This window comes from Perognathus longimembris, chromosome 12, assembly GCF_023159225.1.
Source record: "Perognathus longimembris pacificus isolate PPM17 chromosome 12, ASM2315922v1, whole genome shotgun sequence".
NCBI classification, from domain to species: domain Eukaryota; kingdom Metazoa; phylum Chordata; class Mammalia; order Rodentia; family Heteromyidae; genus Perognathus; species Perognathus longimembris.
In genome coordinates this window covers 49,543,585-49,564,302 of record NC_063172.1, presented here as the reverse complement: position 1 = coordinate 49,564,302, position 20,718 = coordinate 49,543,585, and the positions used below count along the sequence as shown (strand labels likewise).

The following is a 20,718-nucleotide window of genomic DNA, read 5'->3' as shown; positions in this document are numbered from 1 at the left end:
CTGAAAAGATCTGCAAAGATAGCAACTAAATGGTACAGACTAAAAGACACCTTCATCAATCATATAGTCATAAAATATACTAGCATAACACAGAATAGTAATGTAACTGACTTTAACAACGAATCTTCCAAAAAGTAAGATACGGTTAAGTCTCAGGTACTTTCTTCGAGAACCAATTTACATACATACACAGTTACACAGAACTATAAGCTTTAAGCTTCCATCTATGCACAAAAAAAGTGAGATAAAGGAATATAAGCAGCAGTAACCATAAAGGCTTGTAACTATTGACACTGAGTTTTTTATTAAGGTTTTTTTTTTAAAAAATAAGAGAGTATCTCCTCTTTTGTTATAGGAAGCTTTAAACTAGTTTAAACAAATATCTTGATTCTCAAAAACAACAGATATTTTAAAGGGCTTAATTAACCAGAAATAACTACTTATTATAGCATTTTCATATCACTAAATCCTTCTATGTTTTTGTCAATTCACCTTTGATGCCATCTGGAAAGTCATTAGTATGTTTTAGAATTTTGGCAAGTTATTATCCACCATAGGTATCTAATGACTGCATATTTCAGACCTAGAAGGAAAAAAAGCAGTAAACTAAGGCAGTTATCTTTTAACAGATATTTATGTACCTATTCAAAAGGAGAAGGATTAACTCTGTTCAGTTGAACTGCTGTTAACTACATAAAAGCTATTTCCAGGACTTTCTTCTGGTGATTAAAAATGTTTTACTTCCCTCTGGCTAAATGAGAACGTACACATTACAAATTCATTAGAAATAAATCATAATTCCTTAAGAGAATAACCATAAAATTTATTTTTAATTTCCCTTAAAAAACAGAAATCTTTCTTCTTAAAACTTACGGCATTAAATTTCTGACAAAAACTTTTTTGAAAGGGCACCAAGTTCATGACCTAAGCATGCATAAATAAGAAATTGAATCACAGTCTTAACAAAATTGGCAAACCAGAAGAATGGCCTAAAAGAAGGAAAGAGAGAGAGGGAGGGAGGGAGGGAGGAAAAATAACACATCTAAGTATAAATGTATAATTCTGTAGGCCTAGTGCTCCATGGAAGGAATGCAGAGTAAATAATATTCTTACATAAATTTCTTGGTATTTTGATTGTTTTCAAACTATATAGTGAAATATTATTTTTCTCTTATTACAAAGCCCTTACTTACCCTTAGTAGAATGACTAAGATAAATGTCCTATGACTTTCAATTATGTAGCTCACATATCAAATGATTACATCTAAGTGCAAACAAAAGAGTTTCCAATCACTCCTAAATTCAAGGAAGCAAAGTTAACTTGATCATGAATTTGAAATGGTTGGTGTTCCTATAGTTTATGGTATTTCATCTTTCTGTTTTCTACTTTGAACCGTAACACACACCAAAAAGTATTTGGTTTTCTGCTTTTTCCCTCCATTTTATTTTATGGTATCTGTATTTAGAGAGAGGTATGTTATAAGAAACTTGACTAAGGTACTATATGACCTAGCATTGTTCATCTTTGACCTGGTACCTTAATTCCTTTGGTGACTAAATATCACAGGTCATTTCTTCAAAAAAGAAGTTTAGTAAGAGGACCAGCAATACAGAGAGTGACTTCCCTATATCCCTCCCCCAATGGAAAAGATCAAGTTAATCAGTAGATTAGGGCAGTTATGTAAGATAGGAAAATACATAATATACAGCTGTAATTTTCATATTAAAAGCAGTTTAAAAACTCAGAATAGTTCAAATATTTTAACCAGATTAAATAGGCCAGCTAATAAAATTGATAGTGATCACTGTAAGAATTTATGCGTATCTAGGCAAGCTAGAACAAAAATACTTAGAATTTTTAAAAGTGGTAGTTGCTAATTAGTAGTATAAACAGTCTCCATAATTTGCTAGCTGGCCATGGTTTTAATTTCTTTTTCTAGTTATTTCTACAACAAATTTTTGAAGTCTACCCACCCCTGAGTTCAGCAATCATACTTTGTATGTAAAATTATATGCCCTTAATTAACAACATGTACAAAGCTACAAAATGTCATCTACACAGAGATTAAAAACAATTTTTTCAAGATTCTTTATCAGTTACTTATTGGATGGTTTTACTGGGGTACATATTTCAGATCTTTCAGCCAACTGGCTTTTATGTTCAAGCTCATACTGATTAACATACTCACTACAGGATACTTCAAAGAGTGCAACAATAAGGCATTAGTAAAAATAACATTGTAGTAAAAACAGATTTTGCATATGTGAAAAGGTAATTTATAAAATACATCAATTGCTTTTTAAAAAGAGAACCTAGTTGCAGTATCATTAACTTACATGGTACTGAGAATGGGACTTTTCAACATTTTTTTAAATATAGAAAACCTATCTAGCTGTGAGCAAAGTCTTTTCAGTAACAAGAAAACAAAACAAAAATCCCTCCAGGAAAAACTAGGATTGTGTGAGACAAACAAGCAAGCATACCATTTATAGTGTACTTTTGCCAAAATCTTAAAATAAAAATGTCCACACATTTTGTTAAAACATTAAGCCTCTGTCAAAAAATGTATTTCTTATTTTAGGGTACAGGATTGAAGGACAAGAAAATTTACAAGGAAAAAAAATGTGACAAAAGTTTTTCAATGAAGGTAATTATAACATTCAAATCTGACATAAAACATAACAAAAAGAAACAAGATCACAAACAAAAATGTTTAGAATTCTCCAAACATAAATAAATGAAATAGTGTTTAGCAGTAGGGCTCATGCTGATGGCTAGCAAGAAGTAACAGCATAATCTACTTGGGAAAAAAAAATCTTTAATATACAAATAACAAGCCTGAAGGATGGACTGCAGCAATTTAACCATCACTGTCAGTTTCCTTACTTCCCAAGTAAAGCCTTGATTAAACCCTATATTATTCATTCCTTTACTCCAGAGACTGAGGAACTATTTACAACAAATGAATTTATTTTCACCATAGGGATAACATATTGTACCTCTCTGCCAATGTTATTCGAAAACCTTCCATGTCAAAACAATTTGACAGCAGATATAAACAATTAAATAAATACGCAATGATCGTTCATTATAGTCCTTTTGAAGACGCATGTTGTTAGGATCACAGTGCATAGAATCCAAATATAAACAATTGGGGTGAAACTTTCAAAGCAATTCTGGATCCCTCACTTTATTATACTCCCACTATAACCGATAAATTCATTTCTTAGGCCCTATCATGCATTAATCACGGAGCGGCAGGAATTAATGAAAACTTTTCCTGTTACAAACGTCCATTGCCGGCAATGAACGTCCCCAAACCACCAGGGAAGTCATTGTTATTGCACAATACATGAGGACCTGGAACTTTTCCAAAAGCTTAAAAAAATAAAATTAAAAAAATGGAATTATATTTGACATTTCCTGACACCTGCATTAATACTGTATGACTAATAAAAGCATGTCAGTTGTCTGGACTAAACCAGCGATCAACATGCGCCCAGAATGCACACGAGTAAAAATGCAGTAAAAGGAAGTAGTCTTCATTGCCTATAGGTCACTTCCAGTCAAATGTTAAAGTTCAAAGACTGAATGATCAAAGTGCTCATTTTTTCTCAGTAGGACTATCTTCTGCTAGGAGGATGACGACAACAGTGGCATCAACAAGTATCATCTTTAAGAGAACGAGAAAAAAGAGAATTTAAATATCAGGCATGATAAATTAAATCTATAAGTTAGTCTAATATAGAAATAATTTCAGGTAGCAAGAACATGTTGACTTATTTGACTTGACACCCCAATCATTGAAAATAAAAATTCCAATTCATACAATATCAAGATAACTCTCTTAGGGGCAACAACTTAAAATTGTAAGTAAACTTCCAACCATCACTGACTGCCATGCTATTTAACACAATATGGCATTTCATTAAACTAAGAATTCAACAATGAAACATGATTTTCAAATTGACTCATAGTCTAAATTTTCTTTTGAAATAACTAATTTTTATCATTTTTAAATTGTACACAATTTATGATTACATCTTTTGACAGGCTGTTTTCAACAAATATAAATATATATGCACAAGTTATTTAGAAATTCCACCAAATTATTTATACTTCCTGGTAGCCTATGCACACTGTATATAACAGACAACTTTTAAAGTTTATAACTTTCATTACAAAATTTATTTATTTATTTTTTTATTTTATTTTATTTTTTTTTTGGCCAGTCCTGGGCCTTGGACTCAGGGCCTGAGCACTGTCCCTGGCTTTTTCCCGCTCAAGGCTAGCACTCTGCCACTTGAGCCACAGCGCCGCTTCTGGCCGTTTTCTGTATATGTGGTGCTGGGGAATCGAACCTAGGGCCTCATGTATCCGAGGCAGGCACTCTTGCCACTAGGCTATATCCCCAGCCCTCATTACAAAATTTATTTCACAGCCAGTCATCGGGTGGCTCATGCCTATATTCCTAGCTACGCAGGAAGCTGAGATCTAAGAATTGTGGTTATAAGCCATTCCAGGCAGGGAAGACTTATCACCAACTAACCACCATAAACAAAACATAAAATAAAACCAGAAGTTGAGCTGTGTTTCAAGTGGCAGAGTGCTAGCCTTGAGCAAAAAAGCTTAGAGACAGATCTGACTCTGGAGTTCAAGCCCTAATACTAGCATTAATTAGTTAATTATTTCACAAAACAAGTCAAAAGCATTTATTCTACTATTCTTCTTTATTCTATTCTATTCTTTATTCTAAGCATTTATACTACCATTCTCCAGAGAAAAATTACTATTCCATAGAAGAACTGACACACTAATAAAATTCCCAAGACTAAATGATAAGCAAAAATCAGTAAAGTATCAGGTGCCAGTGGCTCACACGTGTAATCCTAGCTATTCAGAGAGGCTGAAATCTGAGGATCACAGTTCAAAGCCTGTCTAGGCAGAAAGGCTGTGAGACTCGTATCCCCAATTACCACTAGAAAACCTGGAACTGCTAGCCTTGTGCGAAAAAGCTCAGGGACAGCACCCAGGCCAGTTTAGGCTCCACAACTGACAAAAAAAAACCAAACCAAATAAAAAACACCACAGTAAAACCTAGTGGCTGGAGAAATAAGAGTTCATGATCCTGTAACTTAGGCATAGAGAAAACAAGGTAGACTTTGAAAATAAGTTAGGAGCTGGGGATACAACTTAGTAATAGTGTTTTCCTAGCATGTGTAAGGCAACGGGTTCCAATTTCAACATCAGATACAAAAATATTTTATCTAAGGTTGAGAATGTAGTTCAATGATAGACTCATCAGGAGTGGTGATGGATGTAACATAGCACTTGGGAGGCTGAAATAGGAGGGTCTTGAATGAGAGGCCAGCCTGGATCATTGGCCTGAGCTACACAGCAAGATCCTATCTCAAAAATAAAGCCAAGGGGGCTGGGGATATGGCCTAGTGGCAAGGGTGCTTGCCTCGTATACATGAGGCCCTGGGTTCAATTCCCCAGCACCACATATACAGAAAATGGCCATATACAGAAAATGGCCAGAAGTGGCGCTGTGGCTCAAGTGGCAGAGTGCTAGCCTTGAGCAAAAAGAAGCCAGGGACAGTGCTCAGGCCCTGAGTCCAAGCCCCAGGACTAGCCAAAATAAAAAAAAAAAAAAATAAATAAAGCCAAGGGCTTGTTTAAAACAACAATAAAGGGCCAGGAGTTTGGCCAAGCGGTAGAGTGTTTGCCTAGCATGCACAAAGCCCTGGGTTTGATTCCTCAGTACCACATAAACAGAAAAAGCAAGAAGTGGCACTATTGCTCAAGTGGTAGGGTGCTAGAAGCAAAAGAACCTCAAGGACAGTTGCCCAGGCCCTGAGTTCAAGACCCAGGACTAGCAAAAAAAAAAAAAAAAAAAAAAGGCAATAAAGTAATTTTAGAAAAAAAATGGGAAGGAGGGGGGTCTTGGCCTGTAGCTACATGGTATAGCACATACCCTGGATCTAATCCCCAGCAAAATAAAACAATATATTTATACCTCCTTGTAATAATTTTATAATGTAAAAAAGATACCTTGTACTTTTATCAAGAAAAATAATTTCGCCTGTTTCATAATATAAAATTAGGGAATTCATTCAAGCAGATATACAGCGATTTTTCTAACAAAATGTCAAAATCCTCAAGTTGCAGGATACTTAAACATTGACATGTTGAGTTGAAACCCCTTTGTCTAACTACCTAAAAGGTAATTTTTTTAAGTTAAAAAGTCAACATCCAAATCCTAAGCCAATTCCTCAGCACATCTGTATGTTAACTATTTCACAAACCTATTTTGATTATGCTCCTTTATTTTAACCTCATGTTCCCTGCATAACTGACTTTTCAAAGAATATGGACCCCTGCCTTAACTGGCAACATAACAATTTGCTTCCTAATACATGTAAGACTTCAACTCCTCAGTGAACAGAAACTGTAAGAGTTCTGGAAAACATTGAGAGTCAATTCCACAGATAGGAGAGTACTAACATATCAATGAAATTTTTTATATCCAAGGACTAAACACTAACAAGGTTGTTTTTTTAAACTTCAGTAAGTCATTGTGTGTTAAAGAACCCCAAAAGAAATCAGTACAGGGCTGGGAATGTGGCTTAGTGGTAGAGTGCTTGCCTAGCATGCATGAAGCCCTGGGTTCAATATCTCAGCACCACATAAACAGAAAAAGTCCGGAAGTGGCAATATGGCTCAAGTGGTAGAGTGCTAGCTTTGAGCAAAAAGAAGCCAGGGTCAGTGCTCAGGCCCTGGGTTCAAACCCCAGGACTGGCAAAAAAAAAAAAAAAAAGAAAAAGAAATCAGTGTTAATATAAAATGTGCACAGAAATACTAATAGGTACGTTTTATTTTTATTTATTTATTTATTTTGGCCAGTCCTGGGGCTTGGACTCAGGGCCTGAGTGTCCCTGGCTTTTTTTTTTTTGCTCAAGAATAGCACTCTGGGGCTGGGGATATGGCCTAGTGGCAAGAGTGCCTGCCTCGTATACATGAGGCCCTGGGTCCGATTCCCCAGCACCACATATACAGAAAATGGCCAGAAGTGGCGCTGCGGCTCAAGTGGCAGAGTGCTAGCCTTGAGCAAAAAGAAGCCAGGGACAGTATTCAGGCCCTGAGTCCAAGCCCCAGGACTGGCCAAAAAAAAAAAAAGAATAGCACTCTGCCACTTGAGCCACAGCGCCACTTCTGGCCATTTTCTGTATATGTGGTGCTGGGGAATTGAACCCAGGGCTTCATGTACGCGAGACAAGCACTCTTGCCACTAGGCCATATCCCCAGCCCTAATAGGTACGTTTTAAAAAATTAATTTATTTTATTGTTATTATAGAGGTGATATACAGAGGAATTACAATTATGTGAGTCAGGTAATGAGTCCATTTCCTTTCTCATGGTGTCCTCTGTTCCCTCACTCTCTCTTAGTCCCTCCCTCCCGTCTTCACCCATGAGTTGTACAGTTTACTTTCATCAATGAGGTAGTAGGTTTTTAAGGGAGTTTAAATAATAATTTGGAGGAAATGAGCTTGAGCTGAGAAGCTTTTTCCAAGAACACAGCCCTGGTTTCCGGCAGCTCAACTCTGGTATGTCATCTGAACTTCCTTATATTAGGAGATGAAATGAATTTCAGCCTTGTTATTTCTGTATCTCCACCCTGCCTACAGGAAGCCCCTTTTTTTAGAGTACACATACTCTCTGTAAATCTAAACTTCTCTGGCCTCTCTGTTTGCATCTGACACACTGACCCACCTTGACCCATTTCTGTTGGTCAGCAACACATAGAATGACCACAAAGTAGTAGATCTGAGACTCAGAATTCTAGTTTCCTGAGACTGAATGCTACATGTTCCACTGAATTTACTGAATTTGAAGGGCAGTTCGGTGGCTAAGGTTAGATCTCCCACCACCACAAAAAGACAAAAATAGAAAAGCTTTTCTGGGGGTGGGGAGGGGGACTCTGCTAAGGAATAAGCCTATGCTCTTGCGCATACTAAGCATGTGCTCTACAACTGAGCTACATCTCCAGTCCTGAATCTCTTATCTTTATGATTAACTTCGCAGGTCACCCGTGGTAACTGATCTGTTCTTATAATCCTTTGAGAATAAGATGATGCTAAGATATAGAGTCTGTTGAGCATGATGGCATGCTACTTCAGAGGCTGTGGAGGAACAAACACTTAGCCCAATTAAAGTCTAGCCTGGAAAACAGCAAAATTCTATCTGAAAGACAGAAATAATTGGCAAAAGTTCATATTTCTTGGAAACTATATGCTAAAATGGGAGTAGGTAATCATGATTTTCCTGAAGCAAAAACAGAATGCTCATCATTACCTGGACAAAAAAGTACATTAATGAATATAACCTTTGGCTGGCTCTGGGGTTTTAACTCAGCATCATCATACTCACTTAGGCTGCTTGAGTGGCTGCCATTCTACCATCTGAACCATTCTCTTTTTTTTTGCCAGTCCTGGGGCTTGAACTCAGGGCCTGGGCACTGTCCCTGAGCTTCTTTTGCTCAAGGCTAGCGCCCTATCACTTTAAGCCACAGCATCACTTCTGGCTTTTTCTGTGTATGTGGCACTGAGGAACCAGGGCTTCATGCATGCTAGGCAAGCACTCTACCACTAAGCCACATACCCAGCCCTCTGAACCATTTCTCCAGCCTTGCTTTTTTCTGGATATTTTGTAATGGAGTCTTGCAGACTTTTCTTCTTCAGTCAGCTTCAAACCATAATCCTCTATATTTCAGCCTTCTGAGGAGCTAGGATTACAGGCACCACTGGCAATCAGTCTGATTTTTGTCTTTGTAGGTTCAACTACAATTACTAATAAGTCTGAATTCCTTACTATTATTCTATTAAGAAAGAAAAAAAGAACTTTATTAAAAGTACTTCATTTGGGCTGGGTTCGATTCCTCGGTACCAGATAAACAGAAAAAAATGGAAATGTCACTGTGGCTCAAGAGGTACAGTGCTAGCCTTGAGCAAAAAGAAGCCAGGGGCAGTGCTCAGGCCCTGAGTCCAAGCCCCAGGACTGGCAAAAAAAAAAAAAAGTGCTTCATTTAAAGGGATAATGATTTAAAAGGAGGTAAGATTAACTGGAACATATTCTAAATACATGTGTAGATCTCACAATGAAATTACTAATGTAAGGTAATTTTTTAAAAGGTACTTCATTTATGTGTGGTAGTCACTTCTATAATGCCAGCTACTCCTGAGGCAAAAATAGGAGACTAGGGAGTATGAGACCAACTTAGGCAAAGTAAATGAGAATCTACTTTAAAAAAAAAAAAAAGCCTGGAAGTATAGCTCAAGTTACAGAGAGCCCTTGAAGCCCCGAGTTCCATTCCCAGTACTGTGAAAAAAAAGAAAGAAAGAAAGAAAGAAAACAAAAAAAAGATGCTTTATTCATGAAGCTAAATTTTTCAGAACTTCAGACATTTTTTTGGGAGGATAACTACTAGAATCAGACAAATTTAGTTTAATGAGGCACCTGTAACAATGTATACTCCCCTCCCCCAACTATGGGAACTACATGAGTACACAAAGCATCAAAACATTTCCTTCAAATGCCAGGTTTCTCAAGAGCTAATATCTTATTTTAGCTTTTTATTTTCATCTAAAGATTATTTTTCTTTTTATAATAAAAAGATAGCTGGGTGCCAGTGGCTCACACCTGTAATCCTAGTTACTCCAGAGGCTGAGATCTGAGGATGCAGTTCAAAGCCAGCCTGGACAGGAAAGTCTGTGAGACTCTTACCTCCAACTAACCACCAGAAAACCAGAAGTGGTGCTGGGGCTTAAGAGGTAGAGCGCTAGCCTTGAACTGAAGAGCTCAGGGACAGCACCAAAGCCCAGAGTTCAAGCCCCACAACTGACAAAAAATAAATAAGTAAATAAAATAAAAGGATAATGTTATAATGTTAGATTTTACTTGTATGATAGCTATTTTGTTTGTCCCACTAAAAATCTAGTGTATGTAATCCAACAATATCATCTTGCAATATTTTAAACAATGGTCTCCATATTATGAAAATACACCTTTGTTATTTTCCCAAGTTCTAGGAAATATAATCTTTCAAATCAAAATACTAAAGATTTTTCTTTCCAAATTAAAACTTCTTACCATGATACCACCATTTTGTTTTCTTTGGATTCTTGTTACATGTTCGCACATAAAAAGAATTATCTGGTGGTCGTCTCTGAAACAAAAGAATTTAAACAGGTAAGTTCTAAAATAGAATGTGGTGAAATGATTTAATAAAAGCTTAAGTAAAACTATTACAGAATTTATAAAACCAATGACTAACTGCAAGAATAAAAGCCACAAATCTATTTTGGGAAATTCAGACTTTTGACACCTAAATTGTTTTTTTTTCAAAGAGTTATGATAGGGGACAGGGGTTCTGGATTAAGTTCTAGGGGTGATCAATGGAAAATAACTATCAACTAAAGGGAGGTAAGATTAATAAAAGCCAAAACTCTTTACAGTTTCTCTCCCCCTTAACTAACTTAGTAATTACTTTTATGAACTAATTAAGACAGAAGCACCTACCTACTTAACCTCCAAACAGGTTTATCACTTCACTATATAGTATTATTAGGGACAGAAAATACTGCAAGAGGAAAAATATGTATCAGTGCTCTGCCATACACTGGTCTTTCTGTTATTCCTATACCCTGACTAGAACAGTAAGAGTAGTACAGCAGCTGTGTGAGAACTACAATGGAAATAGTGATAATAGCAACACTGAAGACAGATGATGGTACAAATCTTTCCTGAGCACTGTTAAGATACTAACCAGACACAAGAGACAAGTGACTTTCTATAAGGGGAGGAAACATGCTAAATGTACATTAAAGCTACTGAGGGAAGGTTTATAGATCATATCGTAGCTATGTTCATCTATCACTCCATTTTTCAACTTTAGCAATGATTCTAATAACTTGATTTTTTTCCCCTAATCTTATTCTGTAGTATTCAGATTTTGCTATTACCTAAATTAATGAAGGTGAGAGATTAGGGGAACCTTCCTGCTGGGATGCTATCCTTTCAAGATGGTCATCCAATAAGAAAGTACTGTTGAGAAGAACCATCCAATAGCAAGAGGGAAAGCAGTTAGTCTGATGGGTACTTCTAAAAGTGGCACTCCTACACATAATTATCATCTCAGCTAAGTCTTGTAATGCCCTGATAAGGCTTAGTGGTAGAGTGCTTGCCTAGCATGCATGAAGCCCTGGGTTCCATTCCTCAGTACTACATAAACAGAAAAAGCCAAAAGTGGTACTGTGGCTCAAGTGGTAGAGTGCTAGCCTTTAGCAAAAAGAAGCTCAGGGACAATGCCCAGGCCCTCAGTTCAAGCCCCAAGACTGGTTAAAAAAAAAGAAGAAAAAGATAGTATTAATGGTTATTTCATTTAATAAAAAAGAAGACTGGAGTACAAGATCTTAAACAATGGCCTACATTACTCTGTTGACATGAGAAAATTCTTTAAAAATTAAAATTAGCAAATTATATTCCTGAAAATTTCATTTCTTCTTCATCTCTGTAACCTAACACAGTAAAAATATCAAAAACCCAAAGTGTTTGAATTTTACTGTACTTCACAGAAATTGGCTTACAGACTAACATCTTAGTCAACATATTGTCTCTAATAAAAACATAGTTTACCACGAATTTCAATAGAATTCTTTTTTATTTGTCAAAGTGAAGTACAGAGGGTTTACAGTTTCAAATGTAAGGCAATGAGTACATTTCTTATCCAACTTAAGTGTGCAAGAAAAACCAGTAACTGCCAACTAGAATATGAGAACAGCAAGAATAGACAAAGGAAATAAATATATCATTCAATCATTAACATGTAAATATAAACAAAAACTAGCCATCATAAAACAAATGTTAAGAGCCAGGTGCAGATATCACTAATGATCATCTCTTACTAACTTTTCTTACCAAATCCTGTAGTTACTGTCTCACTGGTAAGCTAAACAGGAAAACAGAAGCCTTGATATATTGTTCTGTCTTACACATAAAAGTTGAAAGTATATGTATAGGATAGGTGTGATGAGAAGCAATAAATATAAAGAAATAAATGAGTAAGCCCTTAGGCTTAATGAAACAAAAGTTCAATTTTAAATTTATAATGCAGATTAGAAAAATCTACAACAGAGGAAGCTGAAGCTAAAAATTAGACATATTTTATCTAAGATAAGTACCTCATTTTATCTAAGGTAAGCTCTTTATTCATTTTAATATTCCTTAACAGATAGATATCTTTTAATTTATAGTGCATCACAGTTTAATTGCTAGCCTTTTCTTCCTTACATAGTAGATAAAAACTGGGTATTCATCCTAAAACACTCCATTTAATTCATTCCCAGAATAAAAAAAGTTTGGTTGTTGTTGTTTTTAAAGCAAGTACCAAAAAAACCTAAAAACTCCTAATATTTCAAGAAACTTACTTAGTAAAACAGTGGCTTAAGGGTATTTCAGATTCAAAGCTGAGTGCCAGTGGCAGTTCACACCTGTAATTCTAGGTACTCAGGAGATACTCAGGAGACAGATCTGAGGTTCTTGGTTTGACTCATCTCCAATTAACCATTAAAAAGTCAAAGTGAAGTTCTGGCTTAATTAGTAGTGTGCTAGAGTGAACAAGAACAAGAACTAAGGGACCTTGCCCAGGGCTTGAATTCAAGCTGCAGGACCAGAACCACCAAAAAAAAAAAAAAAAAAGTATTTCAGATTCTAAGTAATCATTTAAAAATAAACTATGAACTAGGTGCCAGTGTTTCACACCTGTTATCCCAGATACCCAGGAAGGTGAGACCTGAGGATCATGGCTCAAAGCCAGCCTGAGCAGGAAAAGTCTGTAAGACTCCAATAACTACCAAAAAGCTGGAAGTAAAGCTGTGGCTCAAGTTGTAGAGCACAAGCTTTGAGCAAAATAGCTAAAGAACAGCACCTGGGCACTGAGTTTGAGTCCCAGTATTTGCACAAAAACAAAAAAACACCCAAAGAAACAAAGAACAGAAAACTACAAATAAAGTACTAAACACGTGTGTATGCGCGCACGTGTGTGTATACCTACACTTCCTATTTTAAAGGCATCTTAAACTCAACTCGTGATTTTCATTCTGCTCTTCTTTGTCCCCTCTTATTAGATATACAATCTGTGGATTACAAACAACAGGCAGAAAAGCTCTGAAAATCTACTGGTAACCAGTCTTTCCCCTTCAACCTATGCATTAGGATAGGAATGCTCTAGCTGCTGGTTAATGCCCATAGGATGAGGGCTGGCAAAGAGGGAGAAAAGAGCTATGGGGCTTATTCCTGGGTTTTTCAATGTGAGATATAGACGTCAGAATTTCTTGTACACTTTTTCCTTGCTCACATTTATGGAAGTAAAGTTCAGCTGAAAAGAAAGGGTGTGCTGTGTGCCAGTGGCTCATGCCTGCAATCTTAGCTTTTCGGGAGGCTGAAATCTGAGGATCAAGGTTCAAAGCCTGGCCAGGGAACCAAAAAAAAAAAAAAGTATGTAACAAGGACTGGGAACTTACGGCTTAGCAGTACAGTGCTTGTCTAGCATACATGAAACCCTGGGTTTGATTTCTCAGTACCACATATACAGAAAAAGCCAGAAGTGGTGCTGTGGCTCAAGTGGTAAGAGTGTTAGCCTTTAGCGAAAGGAAGCTAGGGACAGTGCTCAGGCCCTGAGTCCAAAGCTCCAGGACTGGCAAAAATAAACAAGCAAACAAACATATATATATATATATATATATATGTAACAATTTTTAAAAATTATCTTGAAGTAGTTATACAAAGGGGTTCCAAATTTAATACATCAGTTTGTAAATACAGTGCACCTTGATCAACATCACGTCTTTCCTCGTTTTTTTCCATCTGACCCAATCCCATCTATCTCCTCGGGTTACCTGGCTCCATTTGCACATGTTACATTATGGCTGAAATATTATGCCTACATTCATTTGCCTCCTCCTTGCCCTTGGCCTGACACCTCCTTCACATGTGCTCCAGCTTACTGGCATTCATTTTGTTAGACTGTAAGTTGGCTGGCTGTTCAATGAATTTATACCATTGGATTCCTCCCTCACATATGCTATACCTCACTCAATATGTTTGTATATGTTTACATATATATTTATAATTTAGATCTAACTTCTTCCACATCTGAACAAAAACGTGTTCTTCATCTTTCTCGAATCTACTGATAATTTTTGTTACTGTTGTTGTTAGTTGTAGGGCTTGAACTCAGGTGCTGTCACTAAGCCTCTTTGTACTCAAGGCTAGTACCTAACCACTTTTGAGCCACAGCTCCACTTCTGGTTTTCTGGTGGTCAGTTGGAGATTGAGTCACATGGACTTTTCTGCTAGGCTGGCTTCAAAGAATTGGAATCCTCAGATCTCAGCCTCCTGAGTAGCTAGGATTATGGGGGTGAGCCACTGGCCTATCTTACTTCTCAATGTAATTTTTTCCATAACCATCCATTTCTCTGAAAATAACATCATTCTTCCTGAGTAAAATTCCATTGTGTGTATGTATATTATATCACATTTTCTTGATCCATTCATTCATTGAAGGGGATGTGAGCTGTTTCCATAACTTGACTATGGTGAATATTGCAGCAATGAACATGGGTGCAGAAGTGTCTTTACTATCTCCTGACTTGTAATCTTTTTCTAAGCCATTAATTAATATAAAAGTATTTGGAATAAAAGATATGAAAATAGCTTTCCAATTTATTACTAAACATGACATTTGCTATAATTAATAAACAAAAAGATAAGTCCCTTTTCAAACAAAAATAACTATATACTAAAATTGTTAACCTACCTAAACTGAAAGAAGAGACATTACTTGGAATAATTCTGAAAAGTCCTACCTTTTCTTTGCAGCTGGAAAGCATGCTAATAATGCTAAGACAAACGGACTGGACTGAGAGCGCTGGGGACCAGTCTTCTGTTAGAATGGATAAACAGATATGACCATTGCTATAAACATGAGGGTGAATGGGAATATTTTCACCAGTAAACATGACCTATGAAAGAATAAAATTTCATTAACACTTGAATATTCTCTAATACTGAAAACTACAATATCCTCTACATATAACAAGTTATGATATTTTAGACAAAATAACACAAATTGATTTCAGAAGATACACAACTGCTTATTTGTCACTCCGCATTAAGTCAGTAATAGTCTCACTGTATGAAAACCTAGGGGAAACCTAAATTACTTTAAATTTCCAACTACTTTTCACAAATACCCTTTAATTTTTCTAAATTATGTAATTTTCACTAGTAAAAAAGCAAACTACATTTTTAAGAATTTCAAATTCTATCCATTGCTCTGCATATAAAACTCCGAACAAAACTATCTTTGAGGTAATATGAATTACAGGTAATAGGAACACCCTATCACCCACAACAACACTAGCACCTGAGATGCTATACACAATAGAAAAGGACTGCTGAATAGTCTACCTCCACTAAAATGATTACATCAATTATGAAATTATTAATCAGCAAATACTTACGTGTCTAGACAAAAACAAAAAAGGTTGACTGAGCCTTCCAATTAATGTTCTCTGCCTTTCCTCTCATTCAATTCTTCTAACACTGCTTTTCCTTTCTCCAATTCTTTCTTAGCACTGCTGTGAATGGCAATTTATCTATTATTCCCATCTTCTGCCTTAATAACTCAACAAATATCCCAACACTTGCATTCCTCAAGCTTATCTACCTAAACTCTAAAGAGGCACAAAATAATTCATATCCTACTCCAAAGTGCTTCAAAATCCACAAGTCCTGCCGGACACCAGTGGCTCACACCGATAATCCTAGCTACTCAGGAGGCTGAAATCTGAGGATTGGGGTTCAAAGCCAGCCCAGGCAGGAAAGTCCATGAGACTCATCTTCAATTAACCATCAGAAAACCAGAAGTGGCACTGTGGCTCAAAGTGGTAGAGCGCTAGCCTTGAATTGAAGAACTCAAGGATAGCGTCCAGGCCCAGAGTTGAAGATCCACAACAAACAAAAAACAAAAAAATAGGGCTGGGGATATAGCCTAGTGGCAAGAGTGCCTGCCTCGGATACACGAGGCCCTAGGTTCGATTCCCCAGCACCACATATACAGAAAAAACAGCCAGAAGAGGCGCTGTGGCTCACGTGGCAGAGTGCTAGCCTTGAGCGGGAAGAAGCCAGGGACAGTGCTCAGGCCCTGAGTCCAAGGCCCAGGACTGGCCAAAAAAAAAAAAAAAAATAGAAGTCTTAGCCAGGCACAGGTGGCTCATGCCCAAAATCTCAAAAGGGTATGAGACCTGAGGATAGCAGTTCAAAGCTAGCCCAGGCAGGACAATCAGTGAAACTCTAACGTCCAATTAACCACCAAAAAAACAAAATAACAACAAAACAAAAAAAGTGGAGCTGTGGCTCAAGTGATATAGAGCACTAGCTTTGAGCAAAAAAAGTACAGTGCCCAGACCCTGAATTCAAGACCTAGGGTCATCCCCCTCACCACAAACAAAAACAAAACAACAAAAAAAGAAGTCTTGGGGCTGGGGATATAGCCTAGTGGCAAGAGTGCCTGCCTCGGATACACGAGGCCCTAGGTTCGATTCCCCAGCACCACATATACAGAAAACGGCCAGAAGCGGCGCTGTGGCTCAAGTGGCAGAGTGCTAGCCTTGAGCGGGAAGAAGCCAGGGACAGTGCTCAGGCCCTGAGTCCAAGGCCCAGGACTGGCCAAAAAAAAAAAAAAGTCTTGTATGTTCAAGTAATTCGTTCATTCATCTCATTTATTTGTGTTAGTGGTACTAGGTATAGAACCCAGGTATCTGCACGTGCTAGGCAAGCACGTTACAAATGAGAATTTTCCAAGAGAAATTGGCTGTTTTTATACAAAATTTAAATAGATGTAGTAATGTATTTGTTCTGCAGTTAAGTCTTAATTCCAAATCATATCATAAAAAGAAAAAAAATAATTTGAGGAGTTGATTCTTAAAAAAATCAGTAGCCCTTCTCTCCTTCCTTCTTTCTCCAGTCCTGAGGCTTGAACTCAGGGCCTGGGCACTGTCTCTGAACTTCTTTTCTACTGCTTCTGGCCTTTTCTGTTTATCTTGTTCTGAGGAATTGAACCCAGGGCTTCATGCATGTTAGGCAAGCACTCTACCACTAAGCTTCATTCCCAGCCCAGTAGCTTTTCTATCTACCAATAATGAACAGGCCGAGAAAGAAATCAGGGAATCAATTTTACTCCAATATCCTCAAAAACAGTAAAATACCTATTCATTAACAGAATGAAAAGACTTCTACAGTGAAAATTCTAAAATCGTTAAAAAGTATTCCAAAACACCAAAAGATAAAAAAAAACCTCTTACAATGGACTGTCAGGATATCATAAAAATGATCACATTGCAAAAAGCAATCTACAAACTTGATCCAATAACCTAATTTCTAATGTCCTTCTTCACAGAAATAAGAAAATCAACCCAAAAATTCATATGGAAGTATAAAAGACCTCAAATAGCAAAGGCAATTCTGAGCAAGTGACAATGCTAGGGGCATTGTCACTATACCAAACTTCAAACTTCAAATTGTATACATAGTTTTTAGAAAAGAACAAACCCTAAAACAGGATAGAATCAGCACAAAACCAGACCCAAAAACCAATGAAACAGAAGAAAACTAAATAGCTACAGTCATCTAATTTCCAACAAAGGAGCCATAAATATAGACTGGAAAACTAAGCTTCTTCAAAAAATAGTGCTATAAAAAAATGGCTATTGAGCTGGGGGCTCTGGGGGTTCATGCTTGTAATCCTAGCTAGTAAGGATACAGAGATCTGAGGATCACAGTTCAAAGCCAGAAAGGGCAGGAAAGTCTGAGAGACTCTTATTTCCAATTAACCACCAGAAAACAAGAAGTAGTACTGTGGTTCAAGTGGTACAGCACCCAGGCACAGAGTTCAAGTCCCACGATGATACCCTTCCCCCCAAAAAAGGGGAGGGCTATGAAGCCGGAGCCAGGGACTCAGTAACCAAAGCAACTTAGGAGGCTGAGATCTAAGGATCATGGTTCAAAGCCAGCCTAGGCAGGAAACTTTGTGAGACTCTTATCTCCAATTAACCACCACCAGAAAACTGGAAGTAGTGATATGGCACAAAGTGGTAGAGAACTAACCTTGAACAAAAGAACTTAGGGACAGTATGCCCAAGCCCTGAGATCAAGCCCATGACTGACAAAAAAAAAAAAAAAAATCTAACTACAAATAATTTTTCAAAGAAGTCTTTCATACAGTTTGGGATGCTTCTTACATTTTAAATATACTAACACATGAGACTCATTTTCTTGGTTAAAATAATGTAAGGAAACAAAGAATTTTTTTCACAGGATACCTTTTCAAAATCTGCATGTATTTTTTTTTAACAATTTATTATTATAGGGGTGATATACAGAGGGGTTACATTTACATGAGTTAGTAGTGAGTACATTTCCTTTCCTACAGTAAGTTTGGGAGAGGTTAGTTTCTTGAGCTCCTTGTATATACAGATGTATTGCTGGCAAAGATCTTTTCTGGTTTGCTGGCTGTCTTTCTAGTTTAGTAACTATATCCTTAGCTCTGCAGCAACTTTTTATTTTAATGTAGTTCCACTTGTTTAATCTCTCTCCTGTCTGCTGTGCCTCTACAACTCTATTCCAGAAGTTCCTGCTTATACCTGTTAAGTTCTAATGTTTCTCCTACTCTCTCTTGCAGTAGTTTCAGAGTTTCAGATTTGACACTGATGTCTTTGATCCACTTTGAATTGATATTAGTGCATGGTGACAAAAGCAGGGATCCACTTTCAGTTTTCTGCCTGTGGCTGCTCAGTTTCTGCATATGGTTGCTCCCAACACCAATTGTTGAAGAGGCTATGTTTTTTCCATATGTCTTCCTTTGTCAAATATCAGATACCTGAAAGTTTGTGGTTTTATTTCTGGGTCTTCTAGCCTGTTCCATTGATCTTCAGGACTATTTTTTGTAACAACATTAAGCTGTTTTTATTATTATGGCTCTGCAGTAGAGTTTGAAGTATGGTATTGTGATATCTCTGCTTTTTTGTTGCTTAGAATTGCTTTGGGTTTTCTAGGCCTTTTGTTGTTCCATAAGAATTTTTGGATTATTTTCTTTATCGTAGTAAAGAATATCATTGGGATTTTGATGGGGAATTCATAGAATTTGTATATCATTTTTGGCAGTATGGCTATTTTCACAATATTGATTCTACTTATCCATGAACAAAAGATTGCATGTATTTTTTTTAAACCTTAATTTTTTTTTATCCTTAAATTCAGGCTAAACATGTCTATTCTCACTTTTTTTTAATGCTAAAATAAGGGCTGGGAATGTGGCTTAGCGGTAGAGTGTTTGCCATGCATGCATGAAGCCGTGGGTTTGATTCCTCAGCACCACATAAACACAAAAGGCTAGAAGTGGCACTGTGGCTCAAATGGTAGAGTGCTAGCTTTGAGCAAAAAGGAAGCCAGGGACAGTGCTCAAGGCTCTGAGTTCAAACCCAGGACTGGCAAAAATAAAACAAAATGCTAAAATAAAACTGAAAAATAAAAGCTTCAAAAATGAAAGAAAAGGGGCTGGGGATATAGCCTAGTGGCAAGAGCGCTTGCCTCGTATACATGAAGCCCTGGGTTCGATTCCCCAGCACCACATATACAGAAAATGGCCGGAAGTGGCGCTGTGACTCAAGTGGCAGAGTGCTAGCCTTGAGCAAAAAGAAGCCAGGGACAGTGCTCAAGCCCTGAGTCCAAGGCCCAGGACTGGCAAAAAAAAAAAAAAAAAAGAAAGAAAACCAATTACTTGTCAACCTAACTGCAGAAGATCCTCTGAAAGGGCTTTGCCTTTAAATGGCTGTTCTAAGAAGGTCAATTAGCTCAAATGTCTATCAGTGCTAGACCTAAAGTAGCACAGCTGTAAGCAGTCTTGCAACTCCACTTTTTAAGTCTGCCCACAGTGGTATTTTACTAAAAGTTTATAAGCATCAATTATAGTTTATGACCTTGTATGTATTTGTACAATGTGTTTTAGACATCTAGGATGGGAGTCCACAAAAACCTTAAGACTATGAATATTTTTGGAGTACTCTTTTTACTACAGAAAATCATCTGACCAGTAGGGTATTTTCATTCTGAACATAAGCAATTCCTGCAGAACTTATTCCCTTGCTACAATTATTTTTTAAAGAGCCCTGCCCCTTTCTTTCCAAGTAAGGTCTCTTTACCAAGATGTCAAGTGAACTAGTATTCTGCAAGTACCAAAGAACTTCAAAGTTATCTTCTTTGGCAAAGGTAGGTGTATCAGCAACCACTAAGAAAAATACACAGCCATACAAAGATTATCATGGCATGCTTTAATGACCAAGTCTATTCTTGGAGAGAAATTGTTAAAAATAACTTACATAGCATGAGAGTAAAGAAGTATGCACAAACCAAAAGAAAATCTAGAGAGAAGAGGAAAGAAGAGATGAATGGAAGAAGACACATATAGAACACAGCAGGCACTGGATAAGTAGAAAAGAGCCAGAAATCAAGAAGACAGAAACAGCTCTGAAGAGACTGAAATGAAAATTAAATCAGATCTCAACCATCCCTAAATTTAAAAAGCAGAGGTTTTTAAACAT

General features: G+C 37.0%; 1 protein-coding gene across 1 annotated transcript in view; it reads right to left on the bottom strand.

Annotated features, from left to right (window-relative positions):
• Nucleotides 1–424: 424 nt before the first annotated feature.
• Ube2w (ubiquitin conjugating enzyme E2 W) overlaps nt 425–20,718 on the bottom strand; it is a 58,364-nt gene continuing 38,070 nt past the window's right edge. The window contains exons 4-6 of the mRNA XM_048358491.1: nt 14,926–15,081; nt 10,151–10,226; nt 425–3,674 (exon numbers count right to left, since the gene is read on the bottom strand). Coding sequence (XP_048214448.1) covers nt 3,661–3,674; nt 10,151–10,226; nt 14,926–15,081 — 246 coding nt within the window. The 3' untranslated portion in view covers nt 425–3,660. The remainder of the gene's footprint in view (nt 3,675–10,150; nt 10,227–14,925; nt 15,082–20,718) is intronic.